The 21,839-nt window shown below is 43.1% G+C and overlaps 1 protein-coding gene across 1 annotated transcript; it reads left to right on the top strand.

The window, feature by feature from the left end:
* Positions 1 to 19,657: 19,657 nt before the first annotated feature.
* LOC145037259 (RNI-like superfamily protein) lies at positions 19,658 to 21,390 on the top strand. Its single transcript, XM_078985881.1, has one exon. It carries the CDS (start codon positions 19,681 to 19,683, stop codon positions 21,097 to 21,099), a length of 1,419 nt encoding a protein of 472 aa, XP_078842007.1. The 5' UTR covers positions 19,658 to 19,680; the 3' UTR covers positions 21,100 to 21,390.
* Positions 21,391 to 21,839: the final 449 nt, after the last annotated feature.

Raw genomic sequence — 21,839 nt, 5'->3', positions numbered from 1 at the left:
ATCATGCTGAAGACTTTGCATGTGTTGTTAGATCGGTGCGAGGAAATGGATGAGTATGTCGCAATATGTTATCGTTATAAGGTCTAGCCTCGAATATTGATCACGATTAGTGGAGGTAGTGCATGGACTTGAGAGCCTTCGCGAGTGGATTCGGAGTATGTATGGTGCATGGGATAGCGGTTATGCCATAAGGAAATGGTGTAGTGTTGGGTGAGCACCGTGGCACTTGTGGTAGTGTCAAGACTGCCAAGTGGATCTCCTTGGTAAGGAAAAAGGGAAAGGAATGTAGCTCCGAGAGGGAATGTAAGTCACGGAAGTGAATTAATAGTGCAAAGTTATGATTGGGGTGTTCCAATTATGGTTATTGCGCAATGTATGCGGCGGTGGTATGGAATCACATCCGGTTTGGATGTCTGCCGAGGTTACGAAAGAAATTCCGAGGGTGTAAAGTCAAGAGGCTCGGAAGGGATGCAGGGATGGAGTCTTGGATTCCCAGCTTGATTTTGATCAAGGATTTGTGCATATAGTGGTAGTTCATTCTGGGGAATGTTTAGAGGTGTCGTCAGTGCATTGGGTTTTCTCAACCCGAGGATGTTACAACCAGTCCGGCAAGGGTATGTGATTGTGGAGGAGAACTCATGGGAGTTTCTTTGAGGCTGAAGGATGTGTCATTCTATCAGCATGGAAGGGATAGAGTTAGACTTGGAAAGGGATCAGGTTAAGTCTCAGCCATGAATTCGGTGAAGGATATGTCTGGCAAGGAAAAGGATAGCGGTGCGGTACCGGGATGGGATTCCGGTGGTTCAGGGTTATATCTAGCTCGTAAGAGTCAAGTGAGTGTTGTGATCTGGAACGACTGAAGTACCATGGACTGGTACCCGGTTGACAAGTGTGGTTATTAGAGGATGAAGCCGGTGGCCGACTTGAGGCGGTGGTCAGGACACCGCAAGGGAAGAGTTGGGTTTCGGGTTTCGATGGTAGTGTTTTAAGGAACCTTGTTGGGTTAATGCCAGGTGGTGCATAGCGAGAATAGTTTCTGGAGTGTGTTGCCGCAGGCTTCGAGGACGAAGCCTAATTTAAGTGGGGGAGAATTGTAACATCCCGAGTTCGGGAGTGCAAGTTCGGGGTTCAAAGTGAAAATGTGAAAGGGCAACTCAGCAAGTCCATGGGTGGACTCGGCGAGTAGGGTCGCGATGCTGGTCGAGTGATAAGTGACCAACTCAGCGAGTCTCGAGGGTGGACTCTACGAGTTGGTGCTGTATGGAGAAAAACCCTAATCCCAGGGATTTAGCCCTATATAATGAACATAAAACCCTCTCCCCAACCTCTTTACTCTCCCTTGAAGTCCAGAAACCCTAGCTTTCGGTTGTGAGAAAGTTGGAGAGCATTTAGAGCCTTGGAGGAGGAAATCTTGGAAGGGAATTGAAGAACAAGAAGGTTGGAGCAAGGGGATTTGCATAGATTTAGCTTATTCTTAAGTTGGAGCTTTCATTTGAGGTAATAATCTGTTGTTTGAGTTTTTGTGCATCTAAATCAATCAACTATGAGGTTTTTTTTGGTATGTATGAGGTCCATCTCAAGTTTGGTGTAAGATCTAAGGTTGCTACCTCAGATCTAGGTTGTTAATGATCCAGAAAGTCATAAAGTCTATGCTCAAGAGTTGTTGGTGAAGTTCTTTTGTCCCCAAACCCTAGCCCTAGAGTATATTATGCTTAGACCTCTTGGATTCACGTAAAGTTTGCAACTTTACATGAGGAATAGCTTGTGGAAGAGTAGATCTATGGATTGGAACCCCTGCATGGCTTGGAAAGCCTCTATATGGGTTAAGAGCTAGTGGTACTCGGCGAGTCACATGGGCGTACTCGTCGAGTTGCTTGAATTTGGGAAGAAACTCGGCGAGTTGGTTGAAGATAGCCTTGGACTCGGCGAGTCTGATCTTGAGGTCCTAGCCTTTTCTGGTTAAGCTAAGAATCGGTGAGTCAAGGGATGAATCGGTGAGTTGAGATGGGATTTTCAGAGTTGAGAGACTCGGCGAGTCATCGGGCTGACTTGGCGAGTAGAGCCAGTCAGGAGGTTGACTTTGACTTTGACTTTGACCAAGAGTTGACCAGTTGACTTCTAAGGGCATTTTGGTATTTTGTGGTATTTATTGGGTTTAGTCTTTCGGCTTTATCAGGGGTGAAGTTCGTGTTGGAGATTGGAGCAGCGTGATCTTATCTTTTCAGTCAGCAGTTGCAAGGTGAGTTATCCTCACTATATCAACAAAGTATAAGGCACCAAGGCCGGCCCTTTATCGGATTGTAATCCGGGTATTGTTGTTATGTTGCTGTTTTACTATGTTTGCATCCTGGTAGTTAGGATGGTATTCGTTAGAGACCTGGTTAATGGCGGTATCCTGGTATATAAGGAGATGCTATGCTAGTGGCCAGTTAGGTCGGTATCCTGCTTAGAGTATGTTGTGTTACGTGATCTGCTAGATCGATTTGATTGAATGTGAATTGTTATATGATTGTATGTTTATGTGCACATGGTTGTTGACTGGGGTTGGGTTGAGGCGGGACCTGCTTTGTGCTGTAGGTCAACATACCCAGGGCGGATCGGTTATTCTGAAGGCCCAGTGAGCGGTCCGGATAGGCTGTAGGCCCTACGAGGGCGGACCAGACGTGCCGAGGCTCGGAGAGTGGACCAGGCCGACTGAAGGCCCGATGCGGGCGGACCCGTCAAACTGTAGACTTAGAGAGTGGACCAGGTGGGTTGAAGGCCCGGTGCGGGCGGACCAACCACACTACAGACTCGAGGGACATGACTGGACTCGTAGGGTGGTCCACGTGGACTGAAGGCCCGACACGGCGGACCAGTCACACAGTAGACCCGATATGCATGGTTGTTCTGTGATTCGATATGATATAGCATGTTATGTGTATGGTATATGTGGTTGGTATTTTGGGGGTATCTCACTAAGCTTTCGGGCTTACAGTTGTGGTTTAATGTTTTTCAGGTTCTTCAGGAGACCGTGGCAAGGCAAAGGCGTGATCGTACCGCTCCTCGAGTTTGTGTTTTATGATATGGTTCTAGGAATACTATGATAATAAATGTATTGAAAACCTTTTTGTAATAACATTATTAAAATGGGTTGTTTTTGAAAAGTTTAAATTTTGTTGAAATTTTTAGTCGTTACATACTCGCTTTCAAAATAACTTGTATTCTCAAGTCACAAATAGACAGGTACGACGACCAGGTTTTGTGAAGACGGAGTAATCAAGACTCGTCTTTTATTTTGAACATTCATTATGTTTTTTATGATATAAAAGAACACTTATGTATTTAAAATTATACTATTAATGCAATGGATGATGTTGTTGCTTGGTTTCTACTTTACATTGTTGCGATACATTACATGACGTCCTCCGCCCCGGAACGTTTCCACCGTTCTCGGTTTTGGGTGTGACAGGATCAACTCGTTAAAAGCTCAACTTGAGATTGAATTAAACGAGCCTGAGCCGAGATCGAGCCTAAATATGAGGCTTGTTTATTAAACGAGCTCGATCCGAGCTTCAATTAGTGGGCTCGCGAGCCTAAACGAGCCTATATATACACACACACACACATATATATATCTATATATACATATATATATATATATATATATATATATACATATATATATATATATATAGACACACATAGAGGCTCGTTTAGGCTTGATTAGGCTTGCGAGCCCACTAAATTGTTCACGAGTCGAGCTCGAGCTTCCTCAAAATTAAACGAGTCGAGCTCGAGCTTGGTCAGGCTCGAGCTCAGCTCGACTTGTTTACACCCCTAATGGGAGGTTCCTGAGACTTTAAGGAGGGAGAGGTTGTATGCAAAATTCTCCAAGTATGAGTTTTGGTTGTACGAGGTGCAGTTCTTGGGTCACATTGTCAATCAAAATGATATTTTGGTTGGCCCGACCAAGATCGAGGTTGTGATGCAGTTGGGAGTCCCGAGCTCTCCATCTGAGATTCGAAGCTTCCTTGGTTTACCAAAGTACTATCAGATATTCATTTAGGATTTCTCCAGGATCGTAGTTCCTTTGACCCAAAGAATGTCACTTTTCTATGGAGGCCTGAGCAGCAGGCGACATTTGAGATTTTGAAGCAGAAGTTATGCGAGGCTCTGATACTAACCCTCCCCAAGGGTGTGGATTATTTTGTGGTCTATTATAAAGCATCGATGCTTAAGAGTTCAAATGTCACCTAAAAGCAACATAACATACGTCAGACTCCTATTAAGTGATGCATTAAGTCACTTATTAAGCTCTTAATCCTATATTTAGAATTTCATTATTGAAAGTATTCCCCATGTTAAAACATAAATGTACGAAAAGAGCGTGCATGATTTCGAGTAAGGACGTAAAAGTTATGAGCAAAATAAGTTTGGTTGACATACGACTCATAAGCTATAACACGACTCGTGCCACCCTTAACAACTAAAAACGACTAAAATTGCACTTTTAGGCATCATACTTTGATCCTAATGCATCTAATCATTATACTACCTTCCCAAATGATCCTTATGAACCTAATAATTCCATGAAACTCATTTGTTACTCAAATGTTGTAACATCCCAAAACACGACCCAAATTTTTTTGTTTAATCATTACTAAAATCATTAGATCAATACCATAAAATAAAAACCCATACGTTAATATCTCAAAACCATAACAAAGTATCACGAGAAAACTGTATCAAGATTGTATCAAATCATATCTATGAAAAGCTAAATCAACTCCCAGGACAAAAACTGAAGTTGTGGTGTGTGCAATGCCATCATCCCGAGCTCATCCCTTTACTTGCGGAAGTACCTGAAACCAAAACAGAAACTGTAAACACAAAGCATAGTGAGCTCCCCTAAACTACCACATACCATACAATAACATATAAAACACATATTGGGCCTTTCCCATTGCATCGGACCGAAGTCCGGAAACTACATCAGATCGAAGTCCGGAACTAACCAGGGCCTTGCCCTCTGCATCAGACCGAAGTCCGAAAACTGCATCAGACCGAAGTTCGGAACTGACTGGGACCTTGTCCCCTACATCGGACCAAAGTCCGGAACTAACTGCATTGGACCGAAATACGGAAATAACTGGAATCTTGTCCCCTGTATCGGACCGAAGTCCGGAAACTGACTGAGCATAGCATAGCATAGCATAAAAAAATCAACTAGCACAAGCACATATACTGCATACTGCATCGGACCAAAGTCCGGAACACACAAAACATGCTTGAATCACAAAGACACCAAGCAATCTAACTACTGCATCGGACCGAGATCCAAAACTACTGCTAACTAAACAGGCCGACATTGTGGTCGTAGACCCGTTCCTACTGGAAGGAAAACTCACCTCGTAGTCTGGCTGTTGAATGAACTGGTCTGGAAACTGGCTACTGCTGCTCCGGTATCTCCCCGGCTACAATTTCCATAAGTACATTCAATCAAATACTGATAACTATACTGAGGGTAAAATGACTATTTTACCCCTGGTCAAAGTCAACATACAGTTGACCTGACTCGCCGAGTTGTGCCGCCAAATCGTCGAGTCCCTACTCTCATTTCTCACTTCTGCTCGTTACTACTCGTCGAGTTTGGCATAGACTCGACGAGTTCTTCTTTGATACCAACACTTAGTCAATCTGTATCCGACTCGCCGAGTTGTATGAACAACTCGTCGAGTTCTCCTTCAACATATGAACACTCCGACTGTGACTCGCCGAGTTGTATGAACAACTCGCCGAGTTGTATGAACAACTCGCCGAGTCTGTTCTTGAGATATGAAGATTGCCTTGGATTCGCCGAGTCATGGCATTGACTCGCCGAGTCCCTCCATGAATGAGTCCGATCTCCGACTCACTAAGTCCATTTATAACTCACTGGTTCCACTCGGCCTAATACATGAAAGGTGAAAACTCGAGGACTTGCGACTCGACTCGCCGAGTCTGAAGAATGACTCACCGAGTCGGTTGCATGCAACTTCTATACAGTTGATTCTGCTCAACACCAATGCATACAACTTATAGATCTGGTTCTTAAGGCTTGGTTACCACGTAAAGTTTCCAACTTTACATGTACATATGCATGAAAAAGGATTTAAAGGCTCAAAAGACACCTAAAAGAGTAGATCTAGCTTTCATGCAAAATGGCTCCATAAAGGTGTTAGATCTAAGTTTTTGGAACTGAAACATGGCTAGATCTGAAGGCTAATCAACCTAATGCGATCTCTCTACTAATATCAAGCTAAGAAATGGATAAAATGACCTAAATGTGATTTATAATGGAGAATTAATCATAGAAACAGAAGGAATCCGATTAGTACCTCAATAAACTCTATAGTGGTTGCAAGATTTCCGGATCTCCATCTACTCCTTTGGGTCTAGCTTCCTTGTTCTCTTCAAAACTTCAAGATTCACACAAGAAATGCTTAAAATGCTCAAGGAATGGTTAAGGTTTGCTAAATGATGCTCTGAGGGTGAAGGAGGCGAGTTTGGGGCTCATAACATGGTTTAAATAGGGTGCAAACCCCGTGGATCTAGGGTTTCTTCCAGACTAGCGGACTCGCCGAGTCGCCAACTTAAACGTGCTCAATATCTTGTCTCTACTCGGTGAGTCGGGCCTACAACTCACCGAGTTCCAACTACAATGCAAAAATACTTAGATTAAAATACATACCAGGAACCAGGTGCTACAAATTTCCCCTACTTGTTTTAGACTTCGTCCTCGAAGTCTGTTGCTGCTGCATCTGAAAACAACTCTGGATAGTGCTCCCTCATCTCCTCCTCAGCCTTCCACGTCCACTCAGACCCCTTCCGGTGCTGCCACTGCACCTTTACCAACTGAACCACCTTGTTGCTCAAGGTCTTCGTCTTTCGATCCAAAATCGCAACCAGTCTCTCAATATAATTTTGGCTGCTATCAACCTGAATATCCTCCAAGGGCACAACTACTGACTCGTCCACCAAACACTTCCTTAATTGGGAAACATGGAAAGTGTTGTGGATTTGGCTAAGCTCTGCCGGAAGGTCCAACTGATAAGCAACCCGACCCACCCGAGCCAAAACTCTAAAAGGACCGATGAACCTGGGGCCCAGCTTGCCCCTTTTCCGAAACCTGATGACACCCTTCCAGGGTGATACCTTCAGGAAGACCATGTCGCCTACCTGAAACTCCAAGTCTGATCGCCTCCTGTCGGCGTAACTCTTCTGTCGACTCTACGCAGTCTGCAGTCTACTACAAATCTGTTGTATCAACCCTGTCGTCTTGAGCACCACTTCGGTGCTCCTAATGACACACTGACCGACCTCGCCCCAAAAAATTGGGGTCCTACACTTCCTCCCATAGAGCATCTCGAAGGGAGGGCGGTCAATACTCGCATGATAAGTGTTGTTATACGAAAATTCTGCTAACGGAAGATACGTATCCCAACTGCCACCGAAATCTAGGACACATTCCCGGAGCATGTCCTCAAGAGTCTGAATCGTCCTCTCGCTCTGCCCATCCGTCTGAGGGTGGAAAGCGGTGCTGAAATGGAGACGAGTACCCATCTCGTCATGAAACCGCTTCCAGAATCTGGAAGTAAAACGGACATCTCGGTCTGACACCACTGAAACAGGCACTCCATGCCGTCCCACAACCTCTCGCACATAAATATCGGCCAGCTTCTCAGCTGATATACTCTCCTGGATTAGTATAAAATGAGCACTCTTCGTCAACTGATCCACTATTGTAACGCCCGCAGATCCGGGCTAGTTAATTTAGAGGCAATAGGGGTCGAAAATGACTTTTTGACAAAAGATTATTTAGAATAAATAATCTTAACCAAGTTTTAAAATATGACACAAGGTTTCCGTACATATAAAGAACGCCGAAATCCGAGTTATAATGAAGAAGTTATGGCCCGTCGAAGTTTCGCGACGGAACCGGCACAGCACCGGGAAGCGTAAATAGTGAATTTCCGATGGAGGAATTTTTAGCCTTAGTGATCTAAACAAAAGTCGTAGAATATGTTAAACCAAGAAAATCCATAAAAAGAACGCCCAAATCTGACTTCGTATGAAGAAGTTATGATTTTTCTAAGATTCGGCTTAGCAGTATACAGCCCGAAACTCGAATTTTAGTTCGAGCGGTTTTTGGCTTACGTGACCTAAATGAGAGTTGAAGATCTCATTAATAGGAACTCAACGGTAAAAAGACAGACAAAAATGGAGTCCGTATGAAGGAGTTATGAATTGTTCGCGGTCATTTAACAGTCTAAACGCCTCCTACTGATAAATTTGATATCGGTCGAGAATTAGCCGATGGAGTCTAAACGAAAGTTGTAGATCTTGATTTTACCTACGCGTGGATATAAAGAACATCGAAAACGGAGCTCGTATGCGAAAGTTATGATTTTTTTCTAAGTTTGAAGGCTGATACGCGATAGGGGTGACGTGGCACCACCAGAATTGGACACGTGGCACCACCAGAAGGCCACCACATGGACCAACTCGGCGAGTAGACCAGTCAGCACCCCTATAAATAGAGGTGCCGGGTTCCATTCATTCTCACACCTTCAACCTTCTTCTTTCTCTCTCTAAGCTCCCTTAAGCCCCTAAAAGCCTAGGTAAACCCCCTAGCACCCGAAGGGAGCCCCGAGGCTCCCGGAGTCCCGAGAAAAGAGCCTTTAGGCTCGGGAATGCTGCTCCAGCGAAGCCCGACTTTGCGAAAAACCCGCTGTAAGTGAGCTACGCCTAAGCTAGTTTTAATATAGCTTCTAATTAATTATAGTAACATTATTAGGACCTTAAAATAATTATTTGGGCTATTATTGTGAGTTATATTGAGTGTTATTTAACGCTTATATAATAATAATAATAGTCAAACTATTAATTCGTCGCGGATATCGGTAGACTAAACCCTAGTGGTGTTGATACTAGGTTTTATCGAAAGAAAGTTGTTTTGAGAGTATCGAAGCGCTGTCCGAGTGTTGAGTCACCACCTATCAGGTGAGTGCATAGTCCCTTTCATCTTACACATAGATATGAAGTATTTTATATAAACTACGTGCTATGTGTGCATATTATTTGAATACTTGCTGTCTATGCTGGATGAACGTTTTATACATGTTTTAAAGGATTTAAACTGTATACGTATTTTATATATATGAATATGTTGGGTATGATGATGGGTAGATGAATGATGAGAGATAGAAGATGACGTGAGTATACATTGGCAGCTATAGACTTAGTGCCTATGGGACAAACACCGGTAGCTATGGACTTAGTACCTGTTAGACGTTGGTAGCTATGGATTTAGCACCTGTTGGGAATTGGTAGCTATGGACTTAGTACCTATTAGTTAGACACTGGTAGCTATGGATTTAGTACCTGTAGGAATTGGTAGCTATGGACTTAGTACCTGTTGAGCACTGGTAGCTATGAATTTAGTACCCGATAAATAAGATATAGCAGCTATGGAATTAGTGCTTTACGAACGAATATCGGCAGCTATGGATTTAGTGCCAGTCCTATAACCCTGGAAGTAAGGGACTTTGAAATAAACGAATGCAGAATAGATGACTCTTAGGAGTAAAGAAGATAATGGGGATGGGTAATTGGGTTAATTGTTTGATGATTGAACATAACAATTATATTATTGTGGGTTGAAAACCCTATGTACTCACCAGGTTTCCCAACCTGACCCACTCAGTTTATTTACATCACAGGTGGCGATATGAAGTGACATTACACTAAGAGATTTAAAGAGATGTAGATCACTAGTGTAAATAATTGTAAGTTCTGTTTATGCTTATGTTTCTGTATTAACGATGACATCCCAAACGTTTTAAGATGAATAAAAATACGTTTCTTCGAAAATGTTTTAATAACGTATTTATCGTGTTTTTCTGGGAACAAATTCCGCAACCTTTTTATAAAATGAAGTACTCTGATTTTTATAAAGCATAAACAAAATCGGTCTTTTCTGGCCGTGATTTTGGGGATGTCACAACTATAACCCAAATCGAATCCATTCCACGCGCGGTCCTGGGCAGCATAGTGATAAAATCCATGGTGATGTCTTCCCATTTCCACACTGGAATGTCTAACGGCTGCATCTTGCCATGAGGCCTCTGGTGCTCCGCCTTAACCTTCCTGCAGGTCAGACACCTCTCCACATACCAAGCGACATCCCGCTCCATGCAGAGCCACCAATAGTCGGGTCGATGATCCCTATACATCTTCGTTGCCCCTAGGTGGATAGAAAATCGAGACTTATGAGCCTCATCCATCAATACTTGCCGTACTCCACCCATGTACGGTACCCAAACTCTCCCATGAAGGGTCAACAATCCTCGACTGTCATAGTCGAAGGAAGCTACTCGGCCCACAATCCTCTCACACTTCTGCCTCTCCTCCTTAAGGCCCTCGACCTGAGCCTCTATGATTTGCTCTAACAATGGAGTAATTACTATCATCCTCAAACATATATCCCTGATCGGGGCCGCTTCCGCCTTGCGGCAGGGCATCGTCCATTACGTTGGCCTTCCCTGGGTGATAAAGGATCTCACAATCATAATCCTTTACCACATCTAACCACCACCACTGCCTCATGTTAAGATTCGGCTGATCCATGAGGTACCTTAGACTCTTATGATCCGTGTAGATGGTACAACAGATCCCATAAAGGTAATGCCTCCAAATCTTAAGAGAAAACACCACTGCCCCCAACTCTAAATCATGCATAGGATAGTTAGCCTCGTAAGGCTTCAACTGTCTAGAGGCGTAAGCTATCACACGGCCTCGCTGCATCAACACTGCTCCCATACCTGTGATCGAAGCATCACAGTACACTACAAAATCCTCTACTCCCTCTGGCAGGGTAAGGATTGGTGCCTTGCATAATCTCTGCCTGAGGGTCTCGAATGCTACATGCTGCTCAGGCCCCCAACAAAACACCACCGACTTCTTAGTCAGTTGGGTCTGCGATACAACTATCTCGGAGAAATCCTAGATGAATCTCCTGTAGTACCCTACCAAACCTAGGAAGCTCCGAATCTCAGATGGAGATCTCGGGACCTCCCACTGCATCACGATCTCTATCTTGGCCATATCTACCAAAATACCCTTCTGTTTGACAAGGTGTCCAAGGAACCGCACCTTGCGTAACCAAACTCGCACTTGGAGAACTTTGCGAAAAGTCTCTCCCTCCTCAAAATCTCTAGCACCTCTCTTAGGTTCTCCTCGTGTTGCTCCTGAGTCTTGGAATAAACCAAGATGTCATTAATGAATACTATCACCTACCGATCCAACAACGGTCTACATACGCGGTTCACGAGATCCATTAATGCGGATGGAGCATTGGTGAGCCCAAACGGCATCACCACGAACTCATAATAACCATACCGGGTCCTGAAAGCAGTCTTCTGCACATCCTCATCTCTGACTCGCATCTGATGATACCCGTAGCGTAAATCGACCTTGGAAAACCAAGACGCTCCCTGCAGCTGATCAAACAAATCATCTATCCTTGGGAGTGGGTAACGGTTCTTCACCGTTACGATAATCTATACACATATGGTGCGACCCGTCCTTCTTATTCACGAACATAATCGATGCTCCCCAAGGCGAACTGCTCGGCCTGATAAAACCCTTGTCTAGCAGCTCATGTAGCTGCGTAGACAACTTCTGCATCTCTGGGGGAGCCAACCGATATGGCGCCTTAGCTATCGGAGTCGCACCAGGGATCAGGTCAATCCTAAACTCGACCTGTCTCTCGGGAGGTATTCCAGGAAAATCCTCTGGAAATACATCCGGGTAGTCTCGTACTACTGGAACATCATTAACTGTCATCTTTCCCTTCTCCCGGGCGTCTAAAATATAGGCAATATAACCGGTGCAACCCTGCTGGAAATAGCGCCTCGCTCTCGCTGCTGAACACAGAACTAGTCCGCGTGGTGGCCTCTCACCCTGAATCACTAACTCTCCCCCACTGGGAGTGCGAACCCTCACTAACTGCAGCTCACAATCTATCACCACCCCATTAGGTCTCAGCCAATCCATGCCTACTATGACCTTATTCCCTCGCAGGGGAATAGGGACCAAGTCCACCAGAAACTTCTCATCGAATAATTGTAGAGAACATCCTCTGTGTACTCTCACCACCCTAACGGGCCTGTCAGCTACTATCTCAGCCTCAAGTGGACAATCTAGCTCCCCTGGAGCTCTGCTAAACCTCTTGCTAAGCGCAAGAGAGACGAATGATCGGGTAGCCTCCGAATTAAACAATAATGTGGCTGAAATGTCGTTCACTGAGAACGACCCTATACAAAACATATAACCATAAGAAACAATCACTAATAAATGCAGAGATAAGGGAAAAATACATAGCCATCACCACGTCAGGAGTCACTCGCGCCTCCTCTGCTGTCAGCTGAAAAGCCCTACTCTTCACCACTAGCGTCTCAACTCGGCCCTGACAGCCATCTGTAATCCTCAAAGTAGCAGGAGCAGGTGCTGACACCTTCCCTGCAGCAGCTAAACTCGGATACTGGGAATTTTTATGTCCCCTCTAATTACACTAGAAGCAAATCAAATCTGATGCCGCAATGGCGGTAGTAGTGGCTGTACAATCTCTGCTCATATGCCCAGTCCGACCGCACTTGTAGCAGCCGGAACTCCCTGCCTTGCACGCCCCGTCGTGCAATCTCCCACACTTGTCACACCAACCGTGGCTCTGCTAACTCCTGGATCTGTAATATGAAACCTTGAGCTTTTTTCCCGAACTCCCTGAACCCGAAGCCGCCTCCGACTTCCTTTTTCTCTCCATCTCAAGGTCAATCTCTCTCTCTCTCTCTCTCTCTCTCTCTCTCTCTCTCGCCCTAGCAATCATGTCATCCAACATTTTATAGCTAGACCAGCTCACAAACTGGTGGATGTCGCTCCGTAGCATCTCATGATAACGGACCTTCTTCATTTCCTCATCAGCTGCGTACTGAGGAACGAGAAGCGCCCTTTCCCTGAACTTGGCGGTAATCTTTACCAGTGTCTCTGTAGTCTAGGTGAGATCCTAAAACTCCCTGGCTAACTGTTGCACCTCAATAACCGATGTGAACTCAGCTTTGAACCTGGCAGTAAAGTCAGCCCAGGTCAAAGCATCCAAAGTTGCGTCATCTCCAATGACATGTCCGACCTCCTCCCACCAATCCCGTGCCCTGTCCTTCAGAAGGCAGGACGCCAATCTGACCTTGTCCCCCTCGGGACACCTGCTCGTGTGGAAAGCGTTGGCCACATCCGCCAACTATCTAGTACTCGCTATCGGGTCCCGTGCCCTGTGATAATCTGGAGCTCCACATGCACGGAACTCCCTGAATGTAAGCGTGCGCGACCCCATCATGGCTGCCACCTCAGCACGAAATGTGCCTAGTCTCTCCTCCATCAACTCTAGTATACCCTCCTTAATTGAACCAAAGATCACCGGAGTCTGCTGAAGAATGATACGGGTCACCTCTGAACTGAAAAACTCTCTAGTCTCCTTATCTAGATGCTCGGCTCCCGAGCCTGATCCTGATCCCTCTCACGCACCTGAATTGCCGACTGCTGGCCTAGGTCGCAAAACCACCATTCTGAAAACATATCATGGCAAACTTCAGTACACTGAAATATCTCAAGGGATCACTGCTACTACAAGCTTCCCGGTCTCATCTCAGCCTTCCTTGATTCGAGTACGGATCCTATGCTTTCATTAGTACGGGCCCATACTACTTTCCACATCTATCCATACTTTCCTCAAGAATTTCCTTGACTCCACCAAGTCACTCTACTGCTACTGACTTATGTTACTCACATCCTAGGCTTGCCCTAGGGAAACCTTTGACTCCACCCAAACCAATCCTCGGCTGCTGAATGCCTCCTTGTAATGCCAATTAGTCACAACTTGAATACCATCACATGCAATGAGACTCGGATAATCCTTCGAGTAAAAGACTCATCCCTACAACGGTTAGACTCAAATGAGAGCTGCACAATAGGGTCAAATCCGGCACTCTGAGATTATTTAACCCTGACCACAAAGCAAACTATTCTCATAACAAGAAATTGTACTAGCATACAATGCTAAGTTCATACTATCAGGCATAACCTACACATGCTATCCTACTACTGTCTACTCACTACTAGCATGCAATTCTCATCAAGCTGAAACGCATAAAGCAGGCACATAAGGTATCCTCCTAGATCCTTAGTCCTATACTAGCATGCTGTTCTACTGAAACTGAAACTGAACTGATCTGGAACTGAAACTGAAACTGATAATATAAACTTGTATGGGTAATTTAGGAGTACTTACTTGATCTCGATTGATCGCACGCACCACACCTTTTTCTCTTTATCAAAACTCTTTTTCTTTCTAAGTTCTTTTTTAAAAATCCTTTTCGAAAATGTTTTTCCTTTGAAAATCTTTTACCGTTTCCTTAGTTTGAGTTCAGACACACCCGAAAGTGTATCCGAATCCCTCAAACCAAGGCTTTGATACCAACTTGTAACATCCCAAAACACGATCCAAAAATTTTTGTTTAATCATTACTAAAATCATTAGATCAATACCATAAAATAAAAACCCAAATGTCAATATCTCAAAACCATAACAAAGTATCATGAGAAAACTGTATCAAGACTGTATCAAATCATATCTATGAAAAGCTAAATCAACTCCCAGGACAAAAATTGAAGTTGTGGTGTGTGCGATGCCATCATCCCGAGCTCTTCCCTTTACTTGCAGAAGTACCTGAAACCAAAACTAAAACTGTAAGCACGAAGCTTAGTGAGCTCCCCCAAACTACCACATACCATACAATAACATATAAAACACATACTGGGCCTTGCCCACTGCATCAGACCGAAGTCCGGAAACTACATCAGACCGATGTCCGAAACTAACCAGAGCCTTGCCTTATGCATCGGACCGAAGTCCGAAAACTGCATCGGACCGAAGTCCGGAACTGACTGGGACCTTGTCCCCTGCATCGGACCGAAGTCCGGAACTAACTGCATCGGACCGAAATACGGAACTAACTGGGACCTTGTCCCCTGCATCGGACTGAAGTCCGGAAACTGACTAAGCATAACATAGCATAGCATAAACATATCAACTAGCACAAGCACATATACTACATACTGCATCGGACCGAAGTTCGGAACACATAACACAAAACATGCTTGAATCACAAAGACACCAAGCAATCTAACTACTGCATCGGACCGAGGTCCGAAACTACTGCTAACTAAACGGGCCGACATTGTAGCTGTAGACCCGTTCCTACTAGAAGGAAAACTTACCTCGTAGTTTGGCTGCTGAATGAACTACTCTGGAAACTGTCTGCTGCCACTCCAGTATCTCCCCGGCTACAATTTCCATAAGTACACTCAATCAAATACTAATAACTATACTAAGGGTAAAATGACTATTTTACCCCAGGTCAAAGTCAACCTCTTGTTCAAAGTCAACATATAGTTGACATGATTCGCCGAGTTGGGCCGCCAACTCGTTGAGTCCCTACTCTCATTTCTCACTTCTGCTTATTACTACTCGTCGAGTTTGGCGTAGACTCAACGAGTTCTTCTTCGATACCAACACTTAGTAAATCTACATCCGACTCGCCGAGTTGTATGAACAACTCGTCGAGTTCTCCTTAAACATATGAACACTCTGACTGTGACTCACCGAGTTGTATGAACAACTCGCCGAGTCTGTTCTTGAGATATAAAGATTGCCTTGGACTCGCCGAGTCATGGCATTGACTTGCCGAGTCCCTCCATGAATGACTCCGATCTCCGACTCACTGAGTCCACCTATAACTCACTGATTTCACTCGGCTTAATACATGAAAAGGGAAAACTCGAGGACTCGCGACTCGACTCACCGAGTCTGAAAAACGACTCACCGAGTCGGTTGCATGCAACTTCTATACAGTTGATTCTGCTCAACACCAATGCATACAACTTATAGATCTTGTAACGCCCCGTTCCTGGTATGTATTTATTTTGATTAAATGTTTCTTTTTGGGAAGAGCTACTCGGCGATTTATAGTCCTAACTCGCCGAGTAGATGTCGAGTGGATGCGGGCTTTAAGTGATCTACTCGGCGAGTCTACGCCTGGACTCGGCGAGTAGGCCAATCAGGAGGAGACACTAATCCTTAGGGTTTGCACCCTATTTAAACGACCTTATAGCCCCATCTCAGCCTCCATTACCCTCAGAGCATTCCTTATTGAAAGCCTAGCCTCCATTGGTAAGTTTGAGTGATTGTTGCCTTGTGAAGGGACTTTTGGTGCACTTTGGAGCAAGTGGAAGAAGGGAGAGGTTGAAGAGGTCAAGGAAGGGGACTTAGATCCAGAACACATTCGTTTGTGGTCATCCATTCTGGTAATAAAGTTTCCATCTTGATTATTGATCTATTAGATCTTGTTTGTCCCTAAATTGTTGCTTTTAAGCCCAAAAACCCCAAATCCTTGAAGAGAAACCTTATGGTTTGGTTATACTTCAGATCTGGACTCTCATTACCTTCTAGAAGTGTTAAGTTTCAGTCATATTGGTGATTAAGGTCCCTCTTGAGCTTAGAACCCCATTAAGAGCTTAGTTTGGACATTTGAAGCCCCTAAAGCTATGCATGCACGTAAAGTTTGCAACTTTACGTGATAAGCATGCCTTAGAAGCCTAGATCTGTGGTTTGGAGCCGCTGCATGGCTCAAATCAGGTCTGTACGGAAAAAGGACTGAATGAACTCGGCGAGTAGAACGTTGGACTCGGCGAGTCCTATGAAGATAGCCGTGGACTCGACGAGTTGAATGAGCAACTCAGCGAGTCCGATGAAGATTGCCTTAGACTCGACGAGTTGTTCTTCAACTCGGTGAGTCGGATGAACTTGGACTTAGTATGTATGCATCGAAGAAGAACGCGTCGAGTCTTCGCCAAGCTCGACGAGTAGAAATGGGTATAGAACTAGAACAGATGGAAGGGATTCGGCGAGTTGGCGAGCCAACTCGGCGAGTCCGGTCAACCAGGAAGTTGACTTTGACCAGGAATGGGAGACCAGCACCTAGATATGCTAGTCAGTATCCGGTCGAGAGGACCGAAGGGGTAGGTCGGGCACCCAGATATGCCTGACAATATTTGTATGTTATGTGGTTATTTGGTATGCGGTACGATGGGGGAACTCACTAAGATGCGTGCTTACGGTTTTTAGTTGTGGTTTCAGGTACCTCTTCAGCCAAGGGGAAGGAGCTGGCGCGGTAGCGACATATCACACACACGCTCTTGTTTTTTTCCGCACTATGAGACATTTTGGGATTTGTACTCTGATATTATTATGATTTACGTTCTGGTTTACAAACGCGATACATGTTTTATTAAATGATATGGTCGAATGATATTTTGTTATAAACGTTTTGCAAATCACTTAATTAAAAATGAAAATTTTGGTCTATAATTTTTGGGATGTTACAGATCTGGTTCTTAAGGCTTGGTTACCACGTAAAATTTCCAACTTTACGTGTACATATGCATGAAAAGGGATTTAAAGGCTCAAAAGACACCTAAAAGAGTAGGTCTAAGGCTTTCATGCAAAATGGCTCCATAAAGGTGTTAGATCTAAGTTTTTGGAACTGAGACATGACTAGATCCGAAGGCTAATCAACCCAATGCGATCTCTCTACTAATATCGAGCTAAGAAACGGATAAAATGGCCTAAATGTGATTTATAATGGAGAATCAATCATAGAAACAGAAGGAATCCGATTAGTACCTCAATAATCTCTGTAGTGGGTGCAAGATCTTGGATCTCCTTCTACTCCTTTGGGTCTAGCTTCCTTCTTCTCTTCAAAACTTCAAGATTCACACAAGAAATGCTCGAAATGCTCAAGGAATGGTTAGGGTTTGCTAAATGATGCTCTGAGGGTGAAGGAGGCGAGTTTGGGGCTCATAACATGGTTTAAATAGGGTGCAAAACCCGTGGATCTAGGGTTTCTTCCAGACTGGCGGACTTGTCGAGTCCAGGATATGGACTCGCCGAGTCGCTAACTTAAACGTGCTCAATATCTCATCTTTACTCGACGAGTCGGGCCTACAACTCGCCGAGTTCCAGCTAAAAATGCAAAAATACTTAGATTAAAATACATATCAGGAACCAGGTGCTACAAATGTATTCCATTTTCATTATCACTTAGATGATTAAAAGTCTTAAGGTCATAATCTTCATCAAACGCGCAATGGAGTGATTATGAGTTTAATTTGCATAAGAGATCAATAAGGAGCAATGTGATTCATTCAACACTATTCAATGTTTATTAAATATCACGAAGTGCATATTATCATGCTCAAATACATTTTAGAGGAATATAGGCTCTTAATACAACCATACAGTTACAATTCAATTCCATAGTTTCCTAAAATGCCCTTGTGGCCAATAATAATCAAAACTACTTATAGATTAAGGGATTTATCATGTTTTTCTTCCATCTCTAGATCAATATATCAATATTTTGCTATGAACATCCTTTATATATTTTATCATCTACAAATATCCATAGAAGTTCCATGGATCGATCATTCTCCCCAAACTACAATTTTATCTACATTTGATACTACCATATTTTTGAGTTGTGCTTTTCCATGATGGATTTGCATCAAAACTAACACAATGGTCATGTAATCACATAAGGAAATATGTTAACAACAACATCATTATCATTGGAATGTAGGGTTTGTATTGAAGTTTCCAAATCAATCTCAATTTCACCAAAAGATGTTAGATTTGAGCTAGTTAGCGAATGAGCATAAAATCAAATTTAGTTCTCACAATTAACATCAAATTCTGATTTCACAGGAATATGAGTGGTTTCATACCTTAGAAGTTCGACTAAACACCATACAACATCGGAAATCAACTTGAGATGATGGAGTAGATAGTCGCATGTGGAGGAAGAGAATTCTGGTTAGACGCAAGCCCTAATTTTCAAAAATAGAGTTCATGTGGACTTGAAAGATGCACTGATGGTGGATGATGTTGACAATGACTTTTAGGAGGGGGATTTTAGAGGAGCTCTACCCTTATCGGCAATAGGAAGCCATGTTTCGAGCGCTGGTGATACGAAGATGATTGAGGAGAACAAAAAGCAGATGACAAATGGTAGAGGTATGATAGAAGCAAAGAACGGACATCAGAGAGAGAGAGAGAGAGAGAGAGGTGGGGTTGGGCACGAAAATACGAAAATACCCTTTTGCTTTTTGCTAGACAACATTGGGTTCCAACATCTATTACTAAGAAGGATCAAAACCAATAAAAAAAAAAATCAATTTTGGACTATTGATCCGCCATCAAAATTTTCTGGAACAAACTATGGACATAATTTTTAATTATGTCGGTAAGAAATAAAAAGAAATTATTTACTTTTTACAATTTACCACAACCAAATATGTATTTTGCTTTAATTTTTGGATGCTTAAAACAAATTAGATGCTCGCGTGTCGAGCAATGCACTTCTAAGTCGCGTGGCTCCGTAGTACTCCGGCTACCGAAGCCGAGAGTAGGTGAATGACATAGAATATTGTAGTACTCCTCAGCTTCTTATTTAAATTTAGTCAATTATTGTCATTTTTCTCGAAAATTTCATGATAATGGACATAATCCTCTGCGACGAGCTCCTCCAAGAAATCTTCCACCGCCTCCCTCCTCCGTCGTCATCCGCCGTCTCCCTAGTCTCCAAACGCTGGCGCCATCTCCTCCACTCTTCCCTCTCCTCCCTCACCCTCCGTCTCTCCCCCAATCACCCTTCTCTCCCTTCCCTCACTTCCTTCCTTTCTCTCCACACCTACCTTTTCTCCCTCTCCCTTTCCTCTTCCTCTTCCTCCTCCGCCGCTGCAACCACCGAGTTCTCCGACAGCCTCCTCATCTCCATCTCCTCCGTTTGCCCTAACCTCACCCACCTCCGCCTCTCCACCGGCCCTGTCGCCTTGTTTCCCTTGCTTTCTCTCTCCACCTCATGTCCTCACATATCGTCTCTTTCTATTATCCTGTCCAGACCTCTCCTCTCCCTTCACTTCCTCTCATCATTCCGCTCACTCAAGAACCTTAACCTAATCCTTATCGGAAACGGCTCACCTGACTCTATTTCCGACCACTACACCTCCTCCTCGACTGAATTGCAGCTGGAATCCCTCTGTTTATCAGGAATTCGGGCCGGAGATTACGAGCTCAGTTGGTTATGGAACAATTGTAGTTACAAAGCCCTATCGAAGCTCGTTTTCGAGAACTGCGAAGGTGTAGGCGATAATCATTCATTTGCGAACTTCATCCAACGACTGAAGAACCTTCAAGAAGTCGAATTGAAGACATGTAGGTCAATCATCGCCTTAATTTTGCTTAAATTAGCTGAGAATCGTTGCGATTCTTTGTCATCTATGTTAATTTACGACGGAGGTAGCAAAGAAGGTTTACTCCATTTCATCCGCGAAACGAACTGTAATCTCCAGAAACTCGACCTCCGATTGCCGCTCGATTTAGACGACAGTCATTTATTCGAAATCGGTACGAAATTCACTCAATTACATGTTCTTCGATTGCAAAGTTGTTCTATGGTCACAGGTGAAGGACTCAAAACCCTAGGGTTAGCGTTGAGTGATAACCTCGAAGAACTCGCTTTAACAAATTGCGATGTGATCAAGAGACAAAACGGATTCCTTGTGGAATTAGCTCAGAATCTACCAAAAATCAAGATACTCGATCTCTCCTACAACCATATGCTTCTCGACAAAGAATTTGTATCCATGATCAGTTCATTCAAGGATCTTCGGAAACTGAAACTAAGGGGTTGCAATAGGTTAACGAATGCATCATTGATCTCATTGTGCAAAAACTGTAAGCATTTGGAGAGCATCGATATGGTCTACTGCCATGGAATCCAGGTGGAAGGTGTTGAGTTCGTGATCCTGAATTCTCCAGAACTGAGAAAAGTGCAAGTGGAAGATCGCAAGTTATCAGAAATCGCGAGGAGGTGGATGATAAACAAGTTTATTGAAGTTCAACCTTGATCAAGAACAGGTGCTTCTAAGTTCTAACAATTCCATTGAAAATTATCAATTGTATATGGTTTCTTGATTGTGTGTTATAAATTATAATGAATCTTTGCCTTGTTTCCATGGAAATAAGAAGAATGCATATTTATGTAATTGTGTCTTGTATTGCAAGAATTAGTTTCATTTGTATGGTATTTATGCAATTGCATGTAATGTATAAATTAAAGATGAATAATTTGGTGCATAAAATGTATAAAGATTCATAATTTGATGCATATAGTGGATAAATTTGTTGGTGAGTGTTTTCCAAAGGTCACACCAAAGTAATGGTGAAATTGGTAAGTTCTTAGAATGGTGAAAATGAGTCATGTTGGGTTGATTTGTTGTAAGATAATTAATTTTATTGAATAAAAAATGTGAGATTTACAAATTTAGCCAAATACTTTAATGGCTTTTAAAAAAGGGAGAATTTCATATATACTTATCTTAAACATTAAAATATCATATTTATTTAACTTAATTTCTAAATATTATATTTATCTTTTATAAAATTTTTAAATATCATATTTACCATTCATAAAATTTTAAAATATCATATATGTCCTTTTTAAACATCAAAATATTATATATGTCATTTTAATATCAAAATATCGTATATGTACTTTTTAAATATCAAAATATCAATGGTAATATCTAAAATGTCATCCATCTTCAACATAATAATAATCAATAACAACAAAAACTAAACAATCAAA

This window comes from Lactuca saligna, chromosome 3 (genome assembly GCF_052625555.1).
Source record: "Lactuca saligna cultivar CGN05327 chromosome 3, ASM5262555v1, whole genome shotgun sequence".
Lineage (NCBI taxonomy): Eukaryota > Viridiplantae > Streptophyta > Magnoliopsida > Asterales > Asteraceae > Lactuca > Lactuca saligna.
This window is presented reverse-complemented; position numbering and strand designations above follow the sequence as displayed.